Source organism: Malurus melanocephalus, unplaced genomic scaffold (assembly GCF_030028575.1).
Source record: "Malurus melanocephalus ecotype Western Australia unplaced genomic scaffold, MMel_1.1 scaffold_554, whole genome shotgun sequence".
NCBI classification, from domain to species: domain Eukaryota; kingdom Metazoa; phylum Chordata; class Aves; order Passeriformes; family Maluridae; genus Malurus; species Malurus melanocephalus.
Genome location: NW_026623786.1, coordinates 292491 through 312349, shown reverse-complemented (window position 1 = coordinate 312349; position 19859 = coordinate 292491). Strand labels below are relative to the sequence as shown.

The following is a 19859-nucleotide window of genomic DNA, read 5'->3' as shown; positions in this document are numbered from 1 at the left end:
TGTGGATGGGAAGGTGTGGTGGTGCATCCTGGCATGTCTTGATTTCCTAGATCTCCTGGGACCAACCTGCAGCAGCTTTGCACAATTGGATTCGAGGGCATGATAAAGTGCCTGGAGCGTGGACCACAATAAATGGCCAGGTATGCTCTGAAAACCAGAAGAATATTTTTCCTTTTAGACTCCTTTTTATTATAAAATTAAAGACATTTGCATACAGGTGAATACAAATGGGAGTTGCATTGGATCTAATGTAATTTGATGACTCTTTTGTATATACCTAGAAGAGGCACCTAAAGAAATGTACAAAACACAATAGTTAAGAGCTTTTTAATCACAGACTCATTTAACTTGAAGAAAGATAAGTACAATATTTGRAAAAWAARAAAAAAAAAAAAAGCAATGAGGCATGGTGCAATGGTACCAAGAGTAGAGCCAAACTGTGCCAGTCATTTTGGGAAACAGGTATGCATGAGAGTATGGTATGCTATTTTCCATGCTGTGAGAAAACTCTGTGAGCTGCTGAAATAACAGAGGGCTTCATTTTGAGGAGATCTGGGCCTAGGTAGTTTTCAGAAATGAATTTATATAATTTTATAGAGTGAGTGGTTCCTCACTCCAGGCATGCATTGGCAAAAGCTGCTCCCTTTCCTGCACTGGTTGCAGCAYGCACGTTGTTACAGCTATGCTGCTTTGCAGCTTTAGGCAACTTGCAAAATTTTACATGTTCTGACTTGTAAATAGAGATGTTGTAACATTTCTTCCATGTGTAGGTAATGATATTTTATTTGTATTATATTGAAACTTCGTAACAGGATCATGAAATTGTTRAAATTTTACAGCATGTTTAGAATCTGTGCACTTCTAATTACATTTATTTTTAGGTCGTTACTTTTTACGGGTCATCATTACTTGATGCTTCAGTGCCTGCTGGACAAGAGCTGACAATAAAAGGTGCTTCCAGGCCTGGAATTGTGACAAAAAATGGTCTGGTTGTTTTTGGAAACGATGGGAAGATGGTGAGTGCTCAGTCTGGCAAATGTGTCCTGCAGGGAATAACTTCAGCAAGAAGGGCGAGTGGTGTGGAATTGTCAAGCTGCACAAATCCAAGTGCTAATGACAGACAGCCAATTTCCCTGGAGTTTATAAATCCTGTACCATCCTATAGAGAACACATTCATTATTTTGCTTTTCACTCAATTAATTTCCAGTATGGAGTAAAATGTATTATTACTAGGAGAGAATCTGAAAGACAGGTACAAGTGGTCTGTGCTAAATTGTATCAGCTTTCCTGCAAACCATTTATTTCACTATTTCTMTCACCTTATTAATGCCCAAAAAACTCTTCACCCAAGGATCTACTACCTCCCAGACAATTTAAAATAATATCCTCTCATTTTTCAGGTACTGGTGAGAAATCTTCAGTTTGAGGATGGAAAAATGATCCCTGCCTCTAAATACTTCTCTGCTGATGAAACAGCTGCCCTGGAGCTTACAGAAGAGGAGAAAAAGATGGCAGAAGATATTAGGGTAATTCAATAAACTGCTTTAGGGGGATATTACTTCAGAAAAAAAGCATTACATACTTATTTTTGGCAAGGCATGTTTTTTTGTTTAGTCAAGCAAATTGCTTTTTTTTGATAAATTGTACTCAAAATACGTGGGGGTTATYGACATTAATTCAGGTGGAATTGGGAATTCACTGGTGTACTTGTCTGTCACTTTACAAAGTTTCCTTTCAGATACAAGTGATAAAAAAACGAGTGATTGCAGGATCAGTTATGGTAAATATCCATGAATGATGAAGGTGGGAGTGAGGAAAAACAAATAGACCTTTGAGGATTTCAATACTGGCAGACTTGGACAGTTCTTGCAATCTTTTCTTGACCATGGTGTTGATCAGTAGGATGTGCTCAGAATGGTCCTGTTGGAAAAGCTCCAGGGGGTCTCAGTGACTTTTGAAAAGCAAAAAAMCTTTTGAAACCTTTTGAAAACCTTTTTGAAACCTTTTGAAAGCAAAAAGCAGCAGTTCTGCCTCTGTATCCGTGTGCTCTGTTCTTCTGCCACAACCACACAAAAGGGGAAGAGGGATGGCAACAGCTGGAGCAGAAAACTCTCAYAGCCAGAGAGATTTCTGCCCTCTCCTGAAATCCATCCCTCTGTAGTGTCAGGGGCTTAGCTGAAAGCCACATTTGTCATTAAAGTTTTGTGCCAGAGCAAATGAATCACAGATGTCTTCCCTTGTGCTGACTCTGCTGCAGGGTTATTAACTTTTGGCACGGGTCAGGCTGTTTGATGTACAAATATTTTAAGCTGCTGCTTCAAGATTTCCTTGAATCTGCTGCCTGGAGCTGTTGACTGACTGAGAAAATGACAAAAAGAAATATAAATTCATCATTGGTGACGCTGCCTGCTGCCTCTGAAACATAATTATGATTAATTGAAATATTACATTACCAGTTATTTAACTGTTTATTTCTCCATCTCATGCATACAGCTGAAACTCCTTCTCAGCTTTGCCCAGGTGCCTGAAAAGCCAAAAATCCAGTCACAAATTGCTCCAGGCTGGCCTTGCCTATACTGGCAACATTCCATAATGCAATGGGAAGTTATTATTTGGAGAACAAAACTATTTTTAAAATGGGTCTGAAAATTATTAGYGTTGTACCATTCAGGTTTCTTGCCTGATTAGATAAAATTGCCATGGACAAAAGGCTTAATTTTGATCAGCTAATTAAGCTGAAAAATTTCTTGTCTGAAATCAGCTCTCTAGACTCTTTGAGACCCTCTTAAAATAACTTTTTGTTTTTGAAACCTTTGAAATAATGTATGTTGTAGGTACAGACACCATAGAAAATAAATTTGGTAGGTACTTCTTGCAATTAGAGGATTGTTCATTATTGCCTCTGTTATTGTTATGTATTGTTAGGCTATTTGGAAGGGAATTTTGAGCAATGTTGCTGTGATTGAGGATTCCACAGACTTCTTCAAATCTGGAGCATCCTCTATGCATGTTGTCAGGTAAAAATATTCAAAAAAAMCCCCAAAACTATGAAGCCAAAATTAATGAAAATAAAGTTGTTGTGGTGCCTTTAAATCAGGGTGGATTGAGTAGTGTTAAAAAATTGAATCCCCCTATGTTTTCCAATACTGTTTCTCTTCCCTTTCCTACCTTTGAAAACATGCACAGTTATGAGATATTGGTGTAATCCTGCTCTTTCTGCTGAAGGAAAATTCCCCTTAACTTCAATGTCCTCCTTATGTTGGTTACAGGAGTCCAAAATGCTATTTTCCAATAGGATATCAATATCTTCTTGTGTTTGAAAAGATTTTTGAAAGTTTACTAAGAGTATTCCAGAACCGATGTTTTCTTTTTTTGTGGCATCTACAATTAAACCAACAGATTTCAGGAAAATGCACAACTTCTGTTCTCTTGTCAGAGAAACACACACACATATTCCCATGGACACAAATTGAGGCCCAATTTTGTTCCCTTATGACCTTCTTTAATTATCTGAAGAATTCCTTCATTTATAATTAAACTTACTGTTACTTCAAAAATCTTTAGAATGCTAGAAGAGATCAAACAGAAGCATAGAGGACTTCAGCTRCAGAATGAAGATGTGTATATGGCCACAAAGTTTGCAGACTTCATTCAAATGGCTGTCAGAAAACTCAGAGGAGAAGAMAAAGAAGAGGAGTTAGTCATTGATTATGTAAGAACTTTTATTTTGTTCTTATTGCTTAGTCTTTCTTGGGTTTTTGGGAAGGGTAGGCAATGCATTTTGTTAGACTTCTTGGTGCAGTAGGAAAGCAAGTAAATATTTGGCTATACAAATATATATAAATATTTGATTTTTGGAACAGAAATACATATGTAGTGTCACTTCCAGCATTTCAGAAACCAGTGCCAGATTCTTCTCCTGAGGATCTGCTTGAAAAATTTGTCTGAAAGGACGATTCTGTGTCCTTTTGAAGTCRTTAAGCAAGTCAGTTTTTCTTGATCTGAGAATTATACATTTGACTAAAGTCCACTTAGACCAGTCTTAMCCAGGGTTTTGTGTTGGTGTAAACACAGAGATCCAATGATAAAAAATCACAGCAATGTGCTCAGCTGTCCCAGTTGGTCMTTAGCATTGAGGGAAAATATGGTTTCCAGTACATTTTACTCCTAACAGCCATATATACAGGTTAAAATGTGTCTGGCTATTGGCTGCAGATATCAAAAGCTTGTTAAGCTACATTAAAATATTAATTATTGTAAGTTTAAAATAATTTGTTGTTTGTTTCACCCAGGTTTCAAAAAATATGAACAACATGACTGTGAATATGCCATACCAATGCTTCATAAATGGGAAGTTTATAAATGCTGATGATGGAAAAACGTATGACACTATAAATCCAGCAGATGGATCAGTAAGTAATTTCTAAATATAATAAATACCAGTTTATTTCTTTTTTTTTTACTATTAAAATATCTAAAACATTACCCGAATATTACTAATTTTAAAATGATACATGTTAACAACCTCTAGAAACAATTGTAAGTTTTAATTTACTTCACAGGCCCTGTAGTCGACATTTTTCCATTTCCATTCAGCAGCAAAGCAAAAATAACCTACTTCCACTTCAACAATTATATAAATTTCCCTACCCAGTTGTATATTTTACCTTGGTTGCATTCTTGTTTAGCTTTGAAAACAGAAATTGCTGACACTTACCTGCTAARGAAGCGTTTCTTTTAGGACATTGTTTGTATTTCCTGTCAGTAATCAGCTCCTTTTTTTTTTCATTTTTTTAAAAAATCTGATATCTTAGAGTAAGTGTGACATTAAAATGTCCCTTTAAATTCCCAGTAAGACAAATGGCTTTTCAACAGGAACATACAAACAGTTGCACTTCAGTCCCGAGCTATTGATTCTTGGTAAAGCAAATAATAAATGTGAATTATAAATAAGAGAAGTGATTATTATGTCCTATATATATAAACTATATAATTATAGTATGATTATTATTATTATTATTATTATTATGTAATTGCCATTTAATTCTGGAGGAAATGAATTCTGCTGAAATCAATGACACAAATTTCACTATCATCAGAAGTCAGACTCTGATACTTTTCCTGAAACTCATTTTAGAATAGAATAAAAGTCATAACAATGTTGTGTTAGGATTTACATTGTGTGTATTTATAGAATACAATCATCCTAAAATACTGTGTGTTTATGGTGGTTTGTGATAACAGAARCTCCATTCCCTAGAAATGGAATGTGGGACTTGTTTTAGCACGTTTAAATATTAGATTGCAATACCACATATAAAGGCTTCCAGCTTTTGTAACATCACATTGGTTTTACACATGGAAAGAGAAGATGAAATCCAGTGGGGCATTGCACCTTGCTCTGAAGAAGAAAAAAGCTTGAGGAATCTGAATCAGTTTTGTCTGAACTTTTTGCAGCCTGGCTTGCCCACGACAACAGCCATGGCTGAGGATATTCAGTATTGKTTGTACCCAGGCAAGAATTTGGGGAGGAAGGAGTAACCCCCAGAGTTTGTTTCTGAGCTAACACAGAGCTCTCTTTGCTCAGGTCATCGCCAGTGTTTCCTCTGCCTCACTGGCTGATGTGGACAARGCAGTGGCAGCAGCAAAGGAGGCATTTGAGAATGGTGAATGGGGAAAGATGAACGCCAGGGAAAGAGGGAGGCTCTTGTACAGGTATGTGCAAGGCAGCTTGCATTTGTTTCATTTCCTCAAGCCTTGTTTTGTTTCTCTGAAGAATTGTTGTGCACGTTTTCTGAATGTGATATTAATAATCCCACTGTCAGAGGCTCCAGACTGGGTGTATTTATTTCATTCCCTGAGTGTTCCAGCCTCAGGTCTTAGATGGCCAACCTTTCTTGTGGCACAGAAAAACCTTGTGGTCTCTCACTGCCATTCTTTCATTATTATTTATGAATAAAACCAAAGAATTCGAGGAAAACATATTTCAAATAATTGTTTAAATCTTCGTTTAACCTACATGAGTTTCATTGCAAGGATTGAGAATTCTCATCTTTCTGTATAAATGAGGCTAAGCTTTAAAGACAGTCCAGCTGGGTTAGGCAGGCAGAGATCTGACCTTGCTAAGCCTGCCTGCATCTGCACTCCAYACAATSAACATGCAGCTACATTGCCACTAAWTTTGAAATAGAYTCTAACTGATGTTAGATTTTTCCAGGATCATATCCCAGCTAAAGATCCACTGCAGGAGATCTGTTATAGTCTGTAGTGGAAGGATTTTCCTGGGCAGAAATTGTCTAAGCTGAATCCTACATTTACCTTTTATCTCTTTTTTTTTTTTTTTTTTTTTTTTTTTTTTTTTTTTTTTTTTTTTTTTTTTTTTTGGCTGTGTTGCTATTGGTTCAGAAGACAANTGTCTGTCTCAGTCTTGTTCTTATTTTTGGCTGTGTTGCTATTGGTTCAGAAGACAAGCAGAGGTTTTGTTGCATTAATGGTGTATTTTATGTATTTTAATGGTGAGATCTGATCCTTGAAGGGCAAGAGGTGATCTTAGGAAGATGGTAATGCTGACCAAAAAGTGTGATAATAAAACCCCAATTATTGCAGATTCTCCATGTGCAGTGTGATGCTTCTCTGCACTGTCTTTCAAACTTCAGGTGACCAGAAGSCTCAGAGCTTCCCTGTAAAGAAAATCTTTTTTGTGGGCTATATGAAGAGCTTTCATTGCTTTTTCAGGTCTGAACATGCAAATGAATGAGTGGACATGAGTAAAGAAGTAGGTGTCTACTCCTGAAAAAAATGCCACGTGTTTTACAAGACATTGAAGGCATCTTAGCAAAAAAAAAGGAATGAAAGCAAAGCCAAAAATTCTGCTTATTTTACAAAATGTGTGATCAGGCCATGGAAAAAGGCCTGCAGGATGTCTAGAATTGAGCAGTCATCACAAGAGAAAATGGGCAAGTCTGAACTGAACATTAAATACACCTTCAGTTCCTCACATATCCAAAGCATGCACAAACTTGGGCTTAATTTGTATCAGGAATGTCAAATGYTTGAGAGACCAAGTTAACTCTGCCCTAAAGAGAAACTTCTAAGGTGTGAGAACTGCTCTGTTTTCCACTTGGAGATTTGCAAGCAGGGCTGCATTAGGTATATGGAAAATACAGTCCCCCTACAGTATTTAATCCAGTTATTACTGGATTAAACTCTTTGCTTAGGGAATTTACTCTCTAGGATAAAACACCAGGGTGTTTATGTTGCAAACCATTGMCACCATGAATGAAGGCTCTCTCTGGACCACCTTAATTGAAACAAGGTCCCTTTTTCTCTGGCCTCTGCTCAAACTGCAGATTTTGAGTGCTGARCCAAAGAGAATGTGTGTGACATTAAAACTCCTGCCTCAGCTGCTTTTTCCTAAGGAATCATTGATAGAAGACATTGAGCACACTTTAAATGGAACATTCTCCTTTGTCCCATTTCCATTTTTTTACACAATGCTGCCAATGCCTGACCTGTAGCTGGGTCTCCAAAATATAGTTTAARTAAGTATTAAAGAGCATTTTACCACATCTCTGCAAATGCTTTAAATTTGCAGRATTTACATAATAGAAAAATAGGTTGCACACCCAGTTCTGAATACTCTTTACACGATCTCAAATGCACTTTTTAAAGCTCTTAAAATCAAATGGGAGCATTGATTTTATGTCTGAATACCAAATCACAAAAGGAAGCTGAAGAAAAACATTAATGTATTGTGAGGGAATGCAAAGGACTGAATATGAAGATTCATGGGTGAATGGTGAACCACTGAAMAACAGCAGTGCCTCATAAATAAGGGTATCAATCTGTGCAGATGTATTTTTGAGACACTTTGGTAGTTATTATAAACTTAGAAATACTTACCATGGTTTTACTTACGCCTCAGGTGAGTTTACACAGTTTATGGCTCTTTGGATTATGCTTCTTTGCCACACCTAATGTAATTTTAGGCTCTCAATGCTGTCATTTCCCTTTGATGTGGATTTTTAACATTTTTATTCAAGACTTGCAGATCTGATGGAAGAACATCAAGAAGAGCTAGCAACAATAGAGTCCATTGACTCAGGAGCTGTGTACACTTTAGCTCTTAAGACTCATATTGGGATGTCCGTGCAAACATTCAGATACTTCGCTGGRTGGTGTGACAAAATTCAGGCAAGTGAATAAATAAAGGAAATGATCAATGGCAGAGCTTCTCTACTCTTCTTTTTTTTTGTTGTTATTCTTCTGAAACAGTGCCAAAAACGAGTAAAAGGAAAAAAGTAATTGAGGAGTCCAAAACTAAAATAAAATCAGAATTTTTGAAAATTAGACTAGAATGGTTCTCTCCGTCAATAAAAAAKGGTTGTCCACCTCTAGCTGGAGAATATGGATTTAGAATGTGGCTCCAAATATCTCAGAAATAAGCTGTGAATATACTTGCCTAGTCAGCTGTTGATTATTCAAGGATAGAATGTCCTTGTGCTCATCATACAGGTAAGTGCAGAGATTTGTGCTTTGCTACAGCCTGACCAAGGCTGGTGAGTTTTCTTGATGGCACAGCTTGAATATCATCCAGCTATTTTTTTGTTCATCAGACAGACCCTCACTTCATGTTCTCCCATACATTTTTTTTCTCTATGCTTTTATTCCACCCAGCTGACAATCAGGAGTTGATTGCAACTGTAGGAAATCATGCAGTGGAATCATCTTTCCCTGATGAAAAAAATGCTTGTGGTTTTGAAGGCTACTCTGTAGCTTTCCAAAGCATACGTGCATGAAAAATATATTTGTAATAAAAATTATTAATCAGTATGAAGATTTGTSCTTTCTTTGTCTTTTAGGGTGCTACAATTCCAATTAACCAGGCCCGGCCAAACCATAATCTAACGTTCACCAAGAAAGAGCCCATCGGGTGAGTATCACTTTTTTCTTTTTAGTGACAGCCTTGATGTGCAGAAAAGCCATTGAAAAGCTGCCATCAGATTTGTAATCTCTCCCTGTTTTTGCCCACATGAAGTGTCTGTGCCATTATTATCCCCTGGAATTACCCACTGATGATGCTGGCRTGGAAGAGCGCAGCGTGCTTGGCTGCAGGCAACACTCTCGTCCTCAAACCAGCTCAGGTAAGAGCAAAAAAAGGAATATACACATGGCCCAGATGCCCCTGTTCAGGCAAAATGATTTAGGAAATATAGAGATTTCACCCACAGGCTGATCTGTCATGTGTACCTTTAGATTGGTAATGTCATGTGTTTGAAATGTGTAACAGGACAAACTGCCACGGTGATACAAGGTACTGAATAGCTCCAATTCTGCTCTGGTGATAATCTCATTTTCAAGAATTAATTRTTTTCCACAAGGAGTTATCCCTTTTAATTTGTCAATACTGTAAGAAGATGAATATTGTATCAAAACTGAGATGAATTGAATGTAAAAGGTATCATCAAGAATTTAWTTAAAATAGGAGACCTAATCTAATGTTTCTACTTAGGTCACACCTCTGACTTCCTTGAAGTTTGCAGAGCTCTCAGCTAAAGCTGGATTTCCTAAGGGCGTTATAAATATTCTGCCTGGTTCAGGTAAAACTTCAACTCATCATTTTTCTGGGAGAGGTCATGCTAAAAGTGCTGAACTYCTTCACCTTTTTGAAGACCTATTAGTTAGGTATGTTCATAGGGACTAGTCTTGCATCTTTTCATGCAGCAATTTCACATGTTTTCAGAAGAGAATTGGAAAAATCTGGCTTTAGGTAGTAAGAGCTGTCAACCTACACCCTTTACAAGTTCACAAACATGTTTCACTTGATTGTAACACTCCATTTTTTCTCCTAATCTTATCATCAAATGGAGGTATTTCAGTATGATTGTGAGACCTAGAGCAAGCTGTGAGATTCATCTCTGTAGTCTGTGTTGCTTGATGTCACCATTTTCCTCCTTCCCCTAAGGAAGAAAAGTGACAAAGCAATTCCATGGGGCAGGTTTGGTTACAAAGCAGATTATTCCACCTGCAGTGGAATATTAAGAAGCTCTTTAATCCAGACAGATGGGAGGATTTGGAGACTCTAATGGGACCCAAGTAGCTGTATGAATAAAGCTGTAAATACAAATAAGGATGTGATTTGTAGTGTTGAGCTCCCTCTGTGTGACAGTGCTGCTGCTGGAGCAGTAAAACATGCCCAGGTTTGTGCAGTTACTCTGCTTTCCTCACCCTGACAGGGGGCTTGGTGGGACAGCACCTCTCTGAACACCCWGATGTCCGCAAAGTTGGATTCACTGGTTCCACACCAACTGGCAAACAGATCATGAAGAGGTACTCTCARCAAAAGATTCATAAATAAACCCTGCTTAGCCTTCAGATATATCTGAAGTATCTTCCCAGATATATTGTGCATGTAGAAGTAATGAGAAAGCATAACTGCATGGTTGTTTATGTAGAATTCTGTTAGGTCACTCTTGGACATACCTGGTTCATGCATTTTCACTAGTTATGACTCAAAGGAAATAATTAAATAAGTTATTAAAAATTTGGTTTATATGATTATTTTCATTTTTTACAGTGCAGCTGCTAACCTGAAGAAAGTTTCTCTTGAACTTGGTGGTAAATCACCGTTGATCATATTCAGCGACTGTGAACTTGACAGAGCTGTAAAAATGGTAATGTTGCTTTGAATAAAATGGATTGAAAGCCTTTGTGACACATCCTCACAACATTGCAGTATTCTTCCTGACTTGCCAAAAAACCATACCAGGGATCCTTTGCATGAAAAACCTTGAGATCTGTTAGAACCAGCACAATTTAACTGTTCATGCTGCACCAAAAAGGCATTACTACAATAAATGTAAATTAGAAAATACAACAAAACTAAGAATTGAGCTCCTTATTGCCATMTAGTTTGTAGTTCTCCATCAACCATAATAATTCACCTTCCCTACCATCCATACTGTGTTCAAAGTTCATATATAAGATGCTGATGATACACTTTTACATAAAGTAAAAGACAGTTTGTTAGTTTGTAAAAGTAAAAGTGAAGTTTGTGACCACTTTTAGGGTCACAAGCACYGAATGCAACCTAAGGAAACAGAAGGAAAGGAAGACTGAACAAAAGGATGCATAGAAATATTATTTTTTTTCCTTATCAGGGTATGGGGGCAGTATATTTCAACAAAGGAGAAAACTGCATTGCAGCTGGCAGGCTGTTCGTGGAAGAATCAATTCATGATGAGTTTGTTAGAAAAGTGGTAAGATATTAAAAAACTAAAGTTTAAGTAGATGTTTTACTGTGGCAGAAAAATACACTACTTTTATAGACACTTATATTTCTTATTTTCAGTTKCTTAATTTCTCATTGTCGCCTATGATAGACAATGCTGCTTCTCAACAGCTAATTGCTGTGTGATGTAACTTCATTTCTATTGGGTGGCCCATAGGTTGAAGAAATAAAAAAGATGAAAATTGGTGACCCACTTGATAGATCTACGGATCACGGTCCMCAAAATCACAAGGCCCATTTGGAAAAGCTGCTGCAATATTGTGAAACTGGAGTCAAAGAAGGAGCCACTCTCGTGTATGGAGGAAGACAAGTACGTAGACCAGGTAAAATACTTGACAGAGGCATTTGGAATTTCTCCATTTATGCAAGAGTGTCTGTTATGATTGTCTCAGCTGTATTAAGAGGAGTTGCAATACCATGAGAACAGKACCAGACAAGCCCACGATCCCACAGGGCTTTCAGGTCTCATGAGAAGCTCTCTCAATTAAATGAAACGAGATCTTTGTGGCTACAATCCATTTTCTTGTTGGGCAACAAGAACCTCAGTGACATGCACACACATGAAACACAGAAGCACTTTTACCATGCTCAAATGTTGCTTTCTCCTCTGTTTAGGTTTCTTCATGGAACCCACTGTATTCACTGAYGTTGAAGACCATATGTACATTGCCCAGGAGGAATCCTTTGGTCCTGTGATGGTGATCTCTAAATTTAAAAATGGGTATGTTCTCCTCTGRTTACTCTTAGAAACCTTATTTTCCTGTTTTCACCCTAAAGAGATAGCATACATAATATTTTGTTAAATCTTGTTAGACCAATCTGAATACTTAGTAGTATTCATTGAAATGTTTTACTAAAGTTTATGTGATAATTGCAACAGCTTCATCTAATTGCAAAATGTGTATTTTTCCCAATGGAATTGYTTATTTTTCCTGTTACAGAACACTGCAGTGTTGTGTMTTGTGTAACACTGGCACATTACGTTGCACATGAAAATTCCTCTGTATATTTTGTAAACTGCCAGTTCTAATATCTTTCATTCCAGATCAGAAGAATTATTTTACATACAGATGAGATCAAACCCCTATATAGAAACTTCCACAAGTATTTCCACAGGTTTCATTTTCAGCAGTTTGATAATGCAGTCAATAACCAGCCACATACATAACCCCTTAAATTACAAATTCATAAGGGACTGCATTAATTTTTTTAAAGTTTTAAACTACTATTGATTTTTGAAGCTATATGGAGATGAGATGCAGCTAAGAAAATAGCACTCTGTAAATGGCCTGGGAAGTTGTGTCTTGATAGAAGTTTGAATTTCAGATTTTATTCTCCATTAACTTGGACAGCTGGATAAAATTTTAGCAAAWTACTTAACCTGCTACCATGCTCTGCTCTACAGGCATTTTTGTATTGCTCTAATTCCCAAGTTGTACAGTAGCTGAGCAAAGCTGTATGCATTCAGAAACATTTCCTGTGGCATTTCTCAGTGTGGATACCAACCTTTGAAATGTGAGCTTAAAACTTCACAAGCTTGAAGCAAGGGTGTGAATTTCTGCGAATTTCTGTCAGATTGACACACCCATTTGTCTTTAATAAATCTTTAAAAAAGCTGGAGAAGAAAGGCCAAGAGAAAAGGTGTTTCAATGAGTTGGTAATTACACCGAGGTGTAATTAAGTGTTTTCTTTCCCCCATAGGGATGTGGATGGAGTTTTGCAAMGGGCAAACGCCACAGAATATGGCTTAGCTTCAGGAGTTTTCACTAAAGACATAAGCAARGCTCTCTACATCAGTGAAAAGCTGGAAGCTGGGACAGTTTTTATTAACACTTACAACAAAACTGATGTGGCAGCACCCTTTGGTGGATTTAAACTGTCTGGCTTTGGGAAAGATTTAGGTAAGTTGTTGCCTCCTTCCCTCATTTCTCATCTCAGAGTTTTAATCAATGAAAGAACCACTTTGCCTATGAACAGTGTATCCAGTAAAACATGAGTTTTGGGTACATTTCCTGATCTCCTRCATTCCTCCAATTACAGTAATCCAATTCCTCTATCTTCCCTAAATTCTCTCACCTCAATACCTCCCTTTCAGCCATTCCTGTACATTTGCTAAATTAAGCTGTGGTGTGCAGAAACTTCCTCTCCAACTGCAGACAAATTACAGCTCGTTCAGAGCTGTGTACAGGCTGCAAAATGCTGTCAAATAACAAAGGTATTGGCCAAAATTTTATTTTTTCCCTCAGAAAAAAATGCAAAGCGAAGTTTCTCCTCTAAGTAAGAGCATGGGAAACTTTTTTATAYCTTAAAATGTCACCAAAATTTGCCAACAGCCACAGAAAAAGATGCATTAAATGACATTTTTAAAACAACTGTTTAAAAAAAGTGAAGTCCACTGTCAAAGAAGCTTCACAAGTCTGGATCAAGCCTCATGGCAAAGAAAAAAGGAAAACCGAATTTCACTGACACAACAGATTTTTGCCTTTGGAATCTCCAAAGTCAATTCCTGAAACCAAAATGACTGATGGTATCAGAGCAAAAAAAAAAGATGATTTTTACACAGCTTCTCTACCTATAAACTTTAATAGAGGCAAAGCAAAGTTCATAAATTCAGCTAGTGGCCATCTAGAGACTGCTGCTGCTTCACTCCCACCAAGGGGCCTGCTTGTTAAATTGCAGCTCCTTTTTCTTTTCCTGTTTCATGTGGCCTCTGGTCAAGCCAGTTCTGTAAATCACACCGGGAAAGTAATTATTTCCCATTATTCCTTAAGGACTCAAATATTGCCTACAGTGTTTCAATTTTTTTTCTTCCTAATAGTTACAGTGTGACAAAATTYTCTCATTTAGCTGCTGTTCTAACAGGTGATTATTGTGCTTGTACAGGTGAAGAAGCTCTTCATGAATATCTCAGAACCAAGGCTATCACTGTGGAATATTGAAATAACAGCTTCACTTGGGAAGTAAAACTTTCAGCAGTTTGAATTTTGATGACTACATGAAGCCCTCCATACCACACCTAAGATATGATGTYGGCAGTGCTACAACCAAACCAACAAAACACTCATTCCATGGATAAGTTTCTATRAATTAGGTCCAAATTTTAGTCTCACCCACAGACAATGGCTTTTGGAAATTAGCCTGAAGTTRTATTATGCAGCAGCAACAGTGGRTAGCACAATTTCCCCCCCMAAAAAACCCCAACAACACAGTTCAGTTTATTTTTTTTTAAAATAGAACTGAAGAATGAGCTCTCCCATGCCTACTTCATATTTCTGTGACATAATGTTTACATGATTGTTTGAAATCCTTAGTCATTAGGCTTCTAAAGTTGAACTAAAATACACCAATTATGCCATTTYTGCTCTAAACCAGTTCAGGTTTTACAGTAGCAATTAAACACTYTGCTCTGGTGACTTTTCAGCAGTACAGAAAACCTTTGTGCCATAAGAAGTAAATCAATGCAAGAAAGTGCACTTACTATGATCTTTGTATAGTACATACAGAGTTCAACATTGGTGTTAAACTATGCATATCAAGCTAAAGTTGCTGAAAATATTTTCTACCTTGTTGTTGATACGGAATGTGTGATCTGCCTGCAATTTGAAAGGTGGTTACATTAATGGATTAAAATCACTTTTTGTGTCTGTGCACATGGACTGCAATCCGTGTTTCATACAGCATGATTACTTTGTATTTCACTCTTTTGGGGTTTTTTTAACCTACAGGGAAATCCCTTGTAAAATGACCAAGGTAAGATGTGGGCTTTCAAACTTTTTTCAGTTTGGAAGAAATTTTCTATAGATTGAGACATTATTTAACAAAGCCTGTTATRACTCCTTGTTCTTAGAATGCAACACTAAACACTTCATCTATCTGTGTGTGGGCTGCCACTAAAGGCAGCAATCTGACTCTTTGATTCCCATCCTTCACTAAAATATTCCATAGTTTARTCAGTAAATCATGTCTCCATCCTATATTTAAACCACATTGTAAAAGAAAGACCAGAATCCTTGTTATTTAAGAAACRGATACTAAAACTGGAACTTTGAGTATGGGATTCAAAATAAATTCTATCAATRAAGGCAGGTTTCAAGTCATGACATTAGGTTTAATGTCTGAGCAAACACAGTATAGAAAATTTTACTTCAAAGGTGTAGAAAATACAAAGTTCCCTTAAGAAACAATGACATCCAGGAGCATGACAGATACTTCTGAAATGCAAACTGATCTAGGAAGTAAATGCAACAGCCCAAACCAAASCATTGTATTTGACAATCTGAGGTAAGTAAGAATGAGACACACTTCCACTGATTCTGGTTTCACAATTGTGTCAAGCCAACCTAAGAACTGAAAATTCACCTTTAAATGTCAGTGACAGTTGTTAACAAAATGAAGAGAATGGAAATGTGGCAGGGGAAGTGGGAGATAGAAAGTGAAGTTGGAAGCAATTGTAACACTTCAGAGGCTGATCATTTGAGCATGGAGGGTGTTTGCACTACAGCCACAAAGGTTTCCCATGTGAACCTGTAACCTTCCCAAGCTGCTGTGGAGCTCAGTGCAGGCACACAGGGGAAATGATCCTTTGCTGAACTCCCTCATCAGTCATGGCTCTCTTTACTCAGCCAGAAATGAAYTCAGCCACTGCTCTGGTGCTCAGCACTCACTGTCAGGAATGCAATGAAGACAATACCTCTGAGGTACTTCATGTTTAATATTGGAGACAGTGTACATAACACTTCAAATGACATGGAATAGAAAACCACATTTTTTTCCKACTTAATTCTTTCTTGCCCTTGAAGCAAAAACTTCTATCTTCCTGTAAAAAAAAAGTCTTTCATCAACAAAGGAACAGAGCAAGAATTTTAACTTTCAGGTGCCCCTTACTCTAGCTTTTCTTAGTAGAATCTACTATGAAGTCCATTTCCCTGTTAGTTGAAGAAGCAAACCTCACTTAATTCTTTGAAAATCCAGCCTCCTGCAGTCATGAGTGAATCCTGAATTCTCCACCAAGTAAACCATAGCATTTCACAGGACCCTGAGAGATGCTACACTGGGAAACAAGGTGGTTTAAGGGCCAGCTCTTCAAAGCGAGAAAACATGATTGGTTTGGGGTTTTTTAAAGTAAAATAAAACAGATTTACTCATTTGCTTTGCTGTCCAAAATTTCTATTTTGCCCTTTTCTCCCTTTTGTTTAGGAAACTTAATGTTGTCTATTGTCACTTCATCAGTTGCAGAGTCATCATCAGATTCTGAGTCGTCTTCTGAAGTCAGTAACTCTTCATCTGTATCAGAAACACTCAGTTCAACTACAGCCACATTCTGGAAAAAAAGAACTTGGTTAACACATTAGACATACTACATACAAATATATATACATATACATATTTATATACACACACAGACACCACAGCACTTCTATCACTGGAGTAAAAAGTAAGGCAAACACATCAAACAGCCAACTAAAGTAAGAAAACTACAACCACAATAAAAAAAKACTTTTGGGTTTTCCTAGGATTATRATGAATATCATGAAGAGGTTTCTAAATATTTAAACTGCAGTTTATACTGACCTGTAGCAAATCAAAGGCCATGTTTATAATTTTCCAAGAAACAACTGAGTCAATAGCTGAAYTCAGATTGTGTAAATCAGGTATTGAAACACAAAACTACTTTTGAGTAAAAAATTCAAACAAAATCCTTTAGTTTGTAAGGGATCATGACAAATATACAAAAACATGTATAAATATTTATAAATACAGTTTATATCTTATAACCTAGTAGTATTCAGGCACTGCAAATCCTCTAAAACAGCAAGCAGTTTAAAGCACCAGGATATTTCTTGAAGTGATCTCATAAATCCATATACAGAGCCATGATTTTTGAGGTCTGCTTAGCCAGAAGGCACTTGGCTGAGTTATGTACATATATCACCTCTATAATAAAGTTTTCTSATATAAGCATGTGGTTCCAGCACTTCAGTTAAAACCAGAAAGAAACTACTGATGTGACTGTAAATAAATAGACAAATACCAGCAATAAAGAATCACAGCAACACCAACAACTTTCCTAAGTCAGTCCTARAAAAAACCAACAAAGCAGAGCTGAAAGCCATTTATTACTCTTACATTAAAGCCTTCTATTGTCCAGTTTCTAAACCAAATCATCCAGGACATATTTAAAATACAATTTGTGACTTCTGATTCAGAGGCACTGATTTAAAAGGATATCTTACTCTGTTCTTTAACTACTTTATACCCAGTGATTAAATGCTGCAAATATGAAAAACAAGATGCAAACTTCAACCAGGTAAGTATCTTTATTRTATCTATGTTTTGAATTAGCAGATCACAGACTATGGTAAAGACTTCATTTTATCTATAACATAACTCATTCTAAGATCAGGCAGTTATTTKAATCACATCTAAAATTTATGTTATAAAAAGAAATGTATTTACCATTTCTATAACTTTTTCTGTTTCACTGTTTAGATGTTCAATGTCAAACTGATGAGCTGGTGCTGTTACCATTTTTCTTTTGAGCTCATCATTTGCCTGGGCCATCTGTGGTAAAAAGCTCTGTACTCGGTCCAAAACTGAAAAAAAGAACAATTATCACATGTATATATTTATATATACATATTCAAAGAGATGCCCATTAGTTTTCACATTTATACCTCAGAAATGAGCCTCTAAACAGATTCCATATCCACTGTAATTTCCAGCTGTATATAATAATTAAGTACAGACTGAAGGTCCCAAAGAAGATGGACAAATTARCTATAGCAGAGGCCATAATAGATTAATGAAAGATCAAAAAAATTAACAAAAGAAACTCTGATATGAAGATGGGGGGAGTGAGATGGAAGCTCCAGGTTGAAATATAAAGCACTTTACAGCTCAGTGGGATTTCACAAGAATTTCCATGGAGGAAGACAGTATCTTCATCTCCAGAGTTTCTTCAAAAAAGTTTTTGTTCTTTGAGAAGAGGTACTATTCCAAGTGAGCTCCACAAAAATCTAACAAACATAACCTACCTTTGAAACACTGTCATGTTTGTAGAGACTTTTATCCAATAAAGAATTTCATCTAACAACCTTTTAAAATTTCAGCTCAATGGCAAAACAAAAAAATAATTGGAGTCCTTTTAAAATTAAATGCCTTTATACAACAAATATATTACAGCAATAAAAGTACTTCTAAAAAGAGATAAGAGGCCCAAGCAACAACCCCATCCTGGGAAAGAACAATCTGTCCCTGAAACATAGAGCTGGAATGCTTAGCATTGCAAAATCTAATTTTGCAGCAGCAATGAGACTCACCAGTGGGACATGGAAGTGTGAAGGAGAACCAACACTTCCAGAAACTCCACAAGAGCAAGAAAAGCACTGAARTTATGTCACAAATGTCACAGTTSCAGTGACAAGCTCTTCCTTACTTACCACTGCTCCTGGGCATCCGAACCGTCTGGAAAGTCGTGGCCTTCTTGCTGCTGCATTTTGAATTAACCAACAAAATGTCTTCCAGCCCTGCAAAAAAAAACCAAAAAAAAAAACAACAAACAAATAAGCATTGCAGGGCTTAAGCTGACATATTCTCTGTAATTGTCATCTGCTTTTGCTGTTCTGGGAAGAAATACTGGGCTACACGGGCCACGGGTGTCACCCTGCAGGTCACCTCTTACACTCTGCTTAATTAAGCTGAAGTTCCTTAAGCTGTTTTTTTTTGAGCCTAAAACTGGTTAAGTGAGAGTTATAAAGCACAGAAAAATTACCCGTAACACCCCACAGCAGGCACGGTGGGGTTAGCGAGTGGCACTGATTTAAATCTTCACCCCTTTAAATCCCCCCTCAAGGGCCTCCGCGAAAACCCACCCCACGGTGGGGAATAATTCAGCACTAATTAACCGCGWTAATTAACGCTAATGACCGCCCGCCGACCCATTCGCGCCGTATCACTAATTAAACCGAAACGACGTGTCTTTTAAACTATTTTTTTTAGCCTCACAACAACGTCGTTACGACTGACAGCCTAACGTGGATTTGCCCCTTTATTTATTTCGGATCCCCACAGCCCTGCGCGGGAAAGCRGCTCCTCAATACACGCGGGATGCAAACGGGAGAGGCTCCCCCGACGAGCCCCGTCCGTGGGGCTGCCTGCCCGAGCCGAGGGGAGGCGGTGGGTGCCGGGCTCACCTGCACGGTGCCCCACACGCAGCAGCTCCCGGGACACCGCCGGCCCCGCCATGCTCCCGCCGGGGCCCGCCATGCTCCCGCCACGCCGGAAGTGGAGCGGGGCGCTCTCTGTGGCGGGAAGGAGCGGAGCGGAGCGCGCCCCCTGGCGGCCGGGAGGACTGCTGCCTTGAATGGCCGGTTTTTAATAATGACACAGACACTGTTTAGGGGATAAAAAGGGTTTTACCTCGGGATTTGGGATCCCAGGTGCGCAACTTGATGGCAGAATGCACCCAAGTGTACAGCACGGGTACAAGTTTTATAGGTTTCAGGAATTAGCATATCTATCAAGGATTCCCCAATAAGATACAAGTTTTATAGGTTTCAGGAATTAGCA

At 37.7% G+C, this 19859-nt stretch overlaps 2 protein-coding genes across 2 annotated transcripts in view; one reads left to right on the top strand and one right to left on the bottom strand.

The window, feature by feature from the left end:
- The window catches only part of ALDH1L2 (aldehyde dehydrogenase 1 family member L2), a 26477-nt gene extending 11536 nt beyond the window's left edge, over positions 1-14941 (top strand). The window contains 18 exon segments of the mRNA XM_057382194.1: positions 51-140; positions 882-1016; positions 1402-1527; positions 2927-3018; positions 3566-3713; positions 4294-4413; positions 5589-5716; positions 8044-8194; positions 8863-8933; positions 9039-9144; positions 9513-9600; positions 10237-10330; positions 10578-10674; positions 11161-11259; positions 11449-11614; positions 11907-12012; positions 12993-13192; positions 14175-14941. Coding sequence (XP_057238177.1) covers positions 51-140; positions 882-1016; positions 1402-1527; positions 2927-3018; positions 3566-3713; positions 4294-4413; positions 5589-5716; positions 8044-8194; positions 8863-8933; positions 9039-9144; positions 9513-9600; positions 10237-10330; positions 10578-10674; positions 11161-11259; positions 11449-11614; positions 11907-12012; positions 12993-13192; positions 14175-14230 — 2073 coding nt within the window. The 3' untranslated portion in view covers positions 14231-14941.
- An 819-nt stretch (positions 14942-15760) lies between these two features.
- On the bottom strand, positions 15761-19576 carry NOPCHAP1 (NOP protein chaperone 1). Its single transcript, XM_057382196.1, has 4 exons — positions 19484-19576; positions 18731-18817; positions 17748-17884; positions 15761-16611 (listed from the first exon to the last, which is right to left on the bottom strand). Exons 1-4 carry the CDS (start codon positions 19554-19556, stop codon positions 16429-16431), a joined length of 480 nt encoding a protein of 159 aa, XP_057238179.1. The 5' UTR covers positions 19557-19576; the 3' UTR covers positions 15761-16428.
- Between the last annotated feature and the right edge of the window lie 283 nt (positions 19577-19859).

What these genes read in the sequence shown, in the direction of transcription:
- NOPCHAP1 (XM_057382196.1), bottom strand. Translation starts at nt 19,556, where the DNA reads ATGGCGGGCCCCGGCGGGAGCATGGCGGGGCCGGCGGTGTCCCGGGAG. An exon ending in GCGTGTGGGGCACCGTGCAG is followed by an intron (nt 18,818 to 19,483) that starts GTGAGCCCGGCA and finishes TTTTTTTTGCAG; the next exon opens with GGCTGGAAGACATTTTGTTG. An exon ending in TCGGATGCCCAGGAGCAGTG is followed by an intron (nt 17,885 to 18,730) that starts GTAAGTAAGGAA and finishes TCTTTTTTTCAG; the next exon opens with TTTTGGACCGAGTACAGAGC.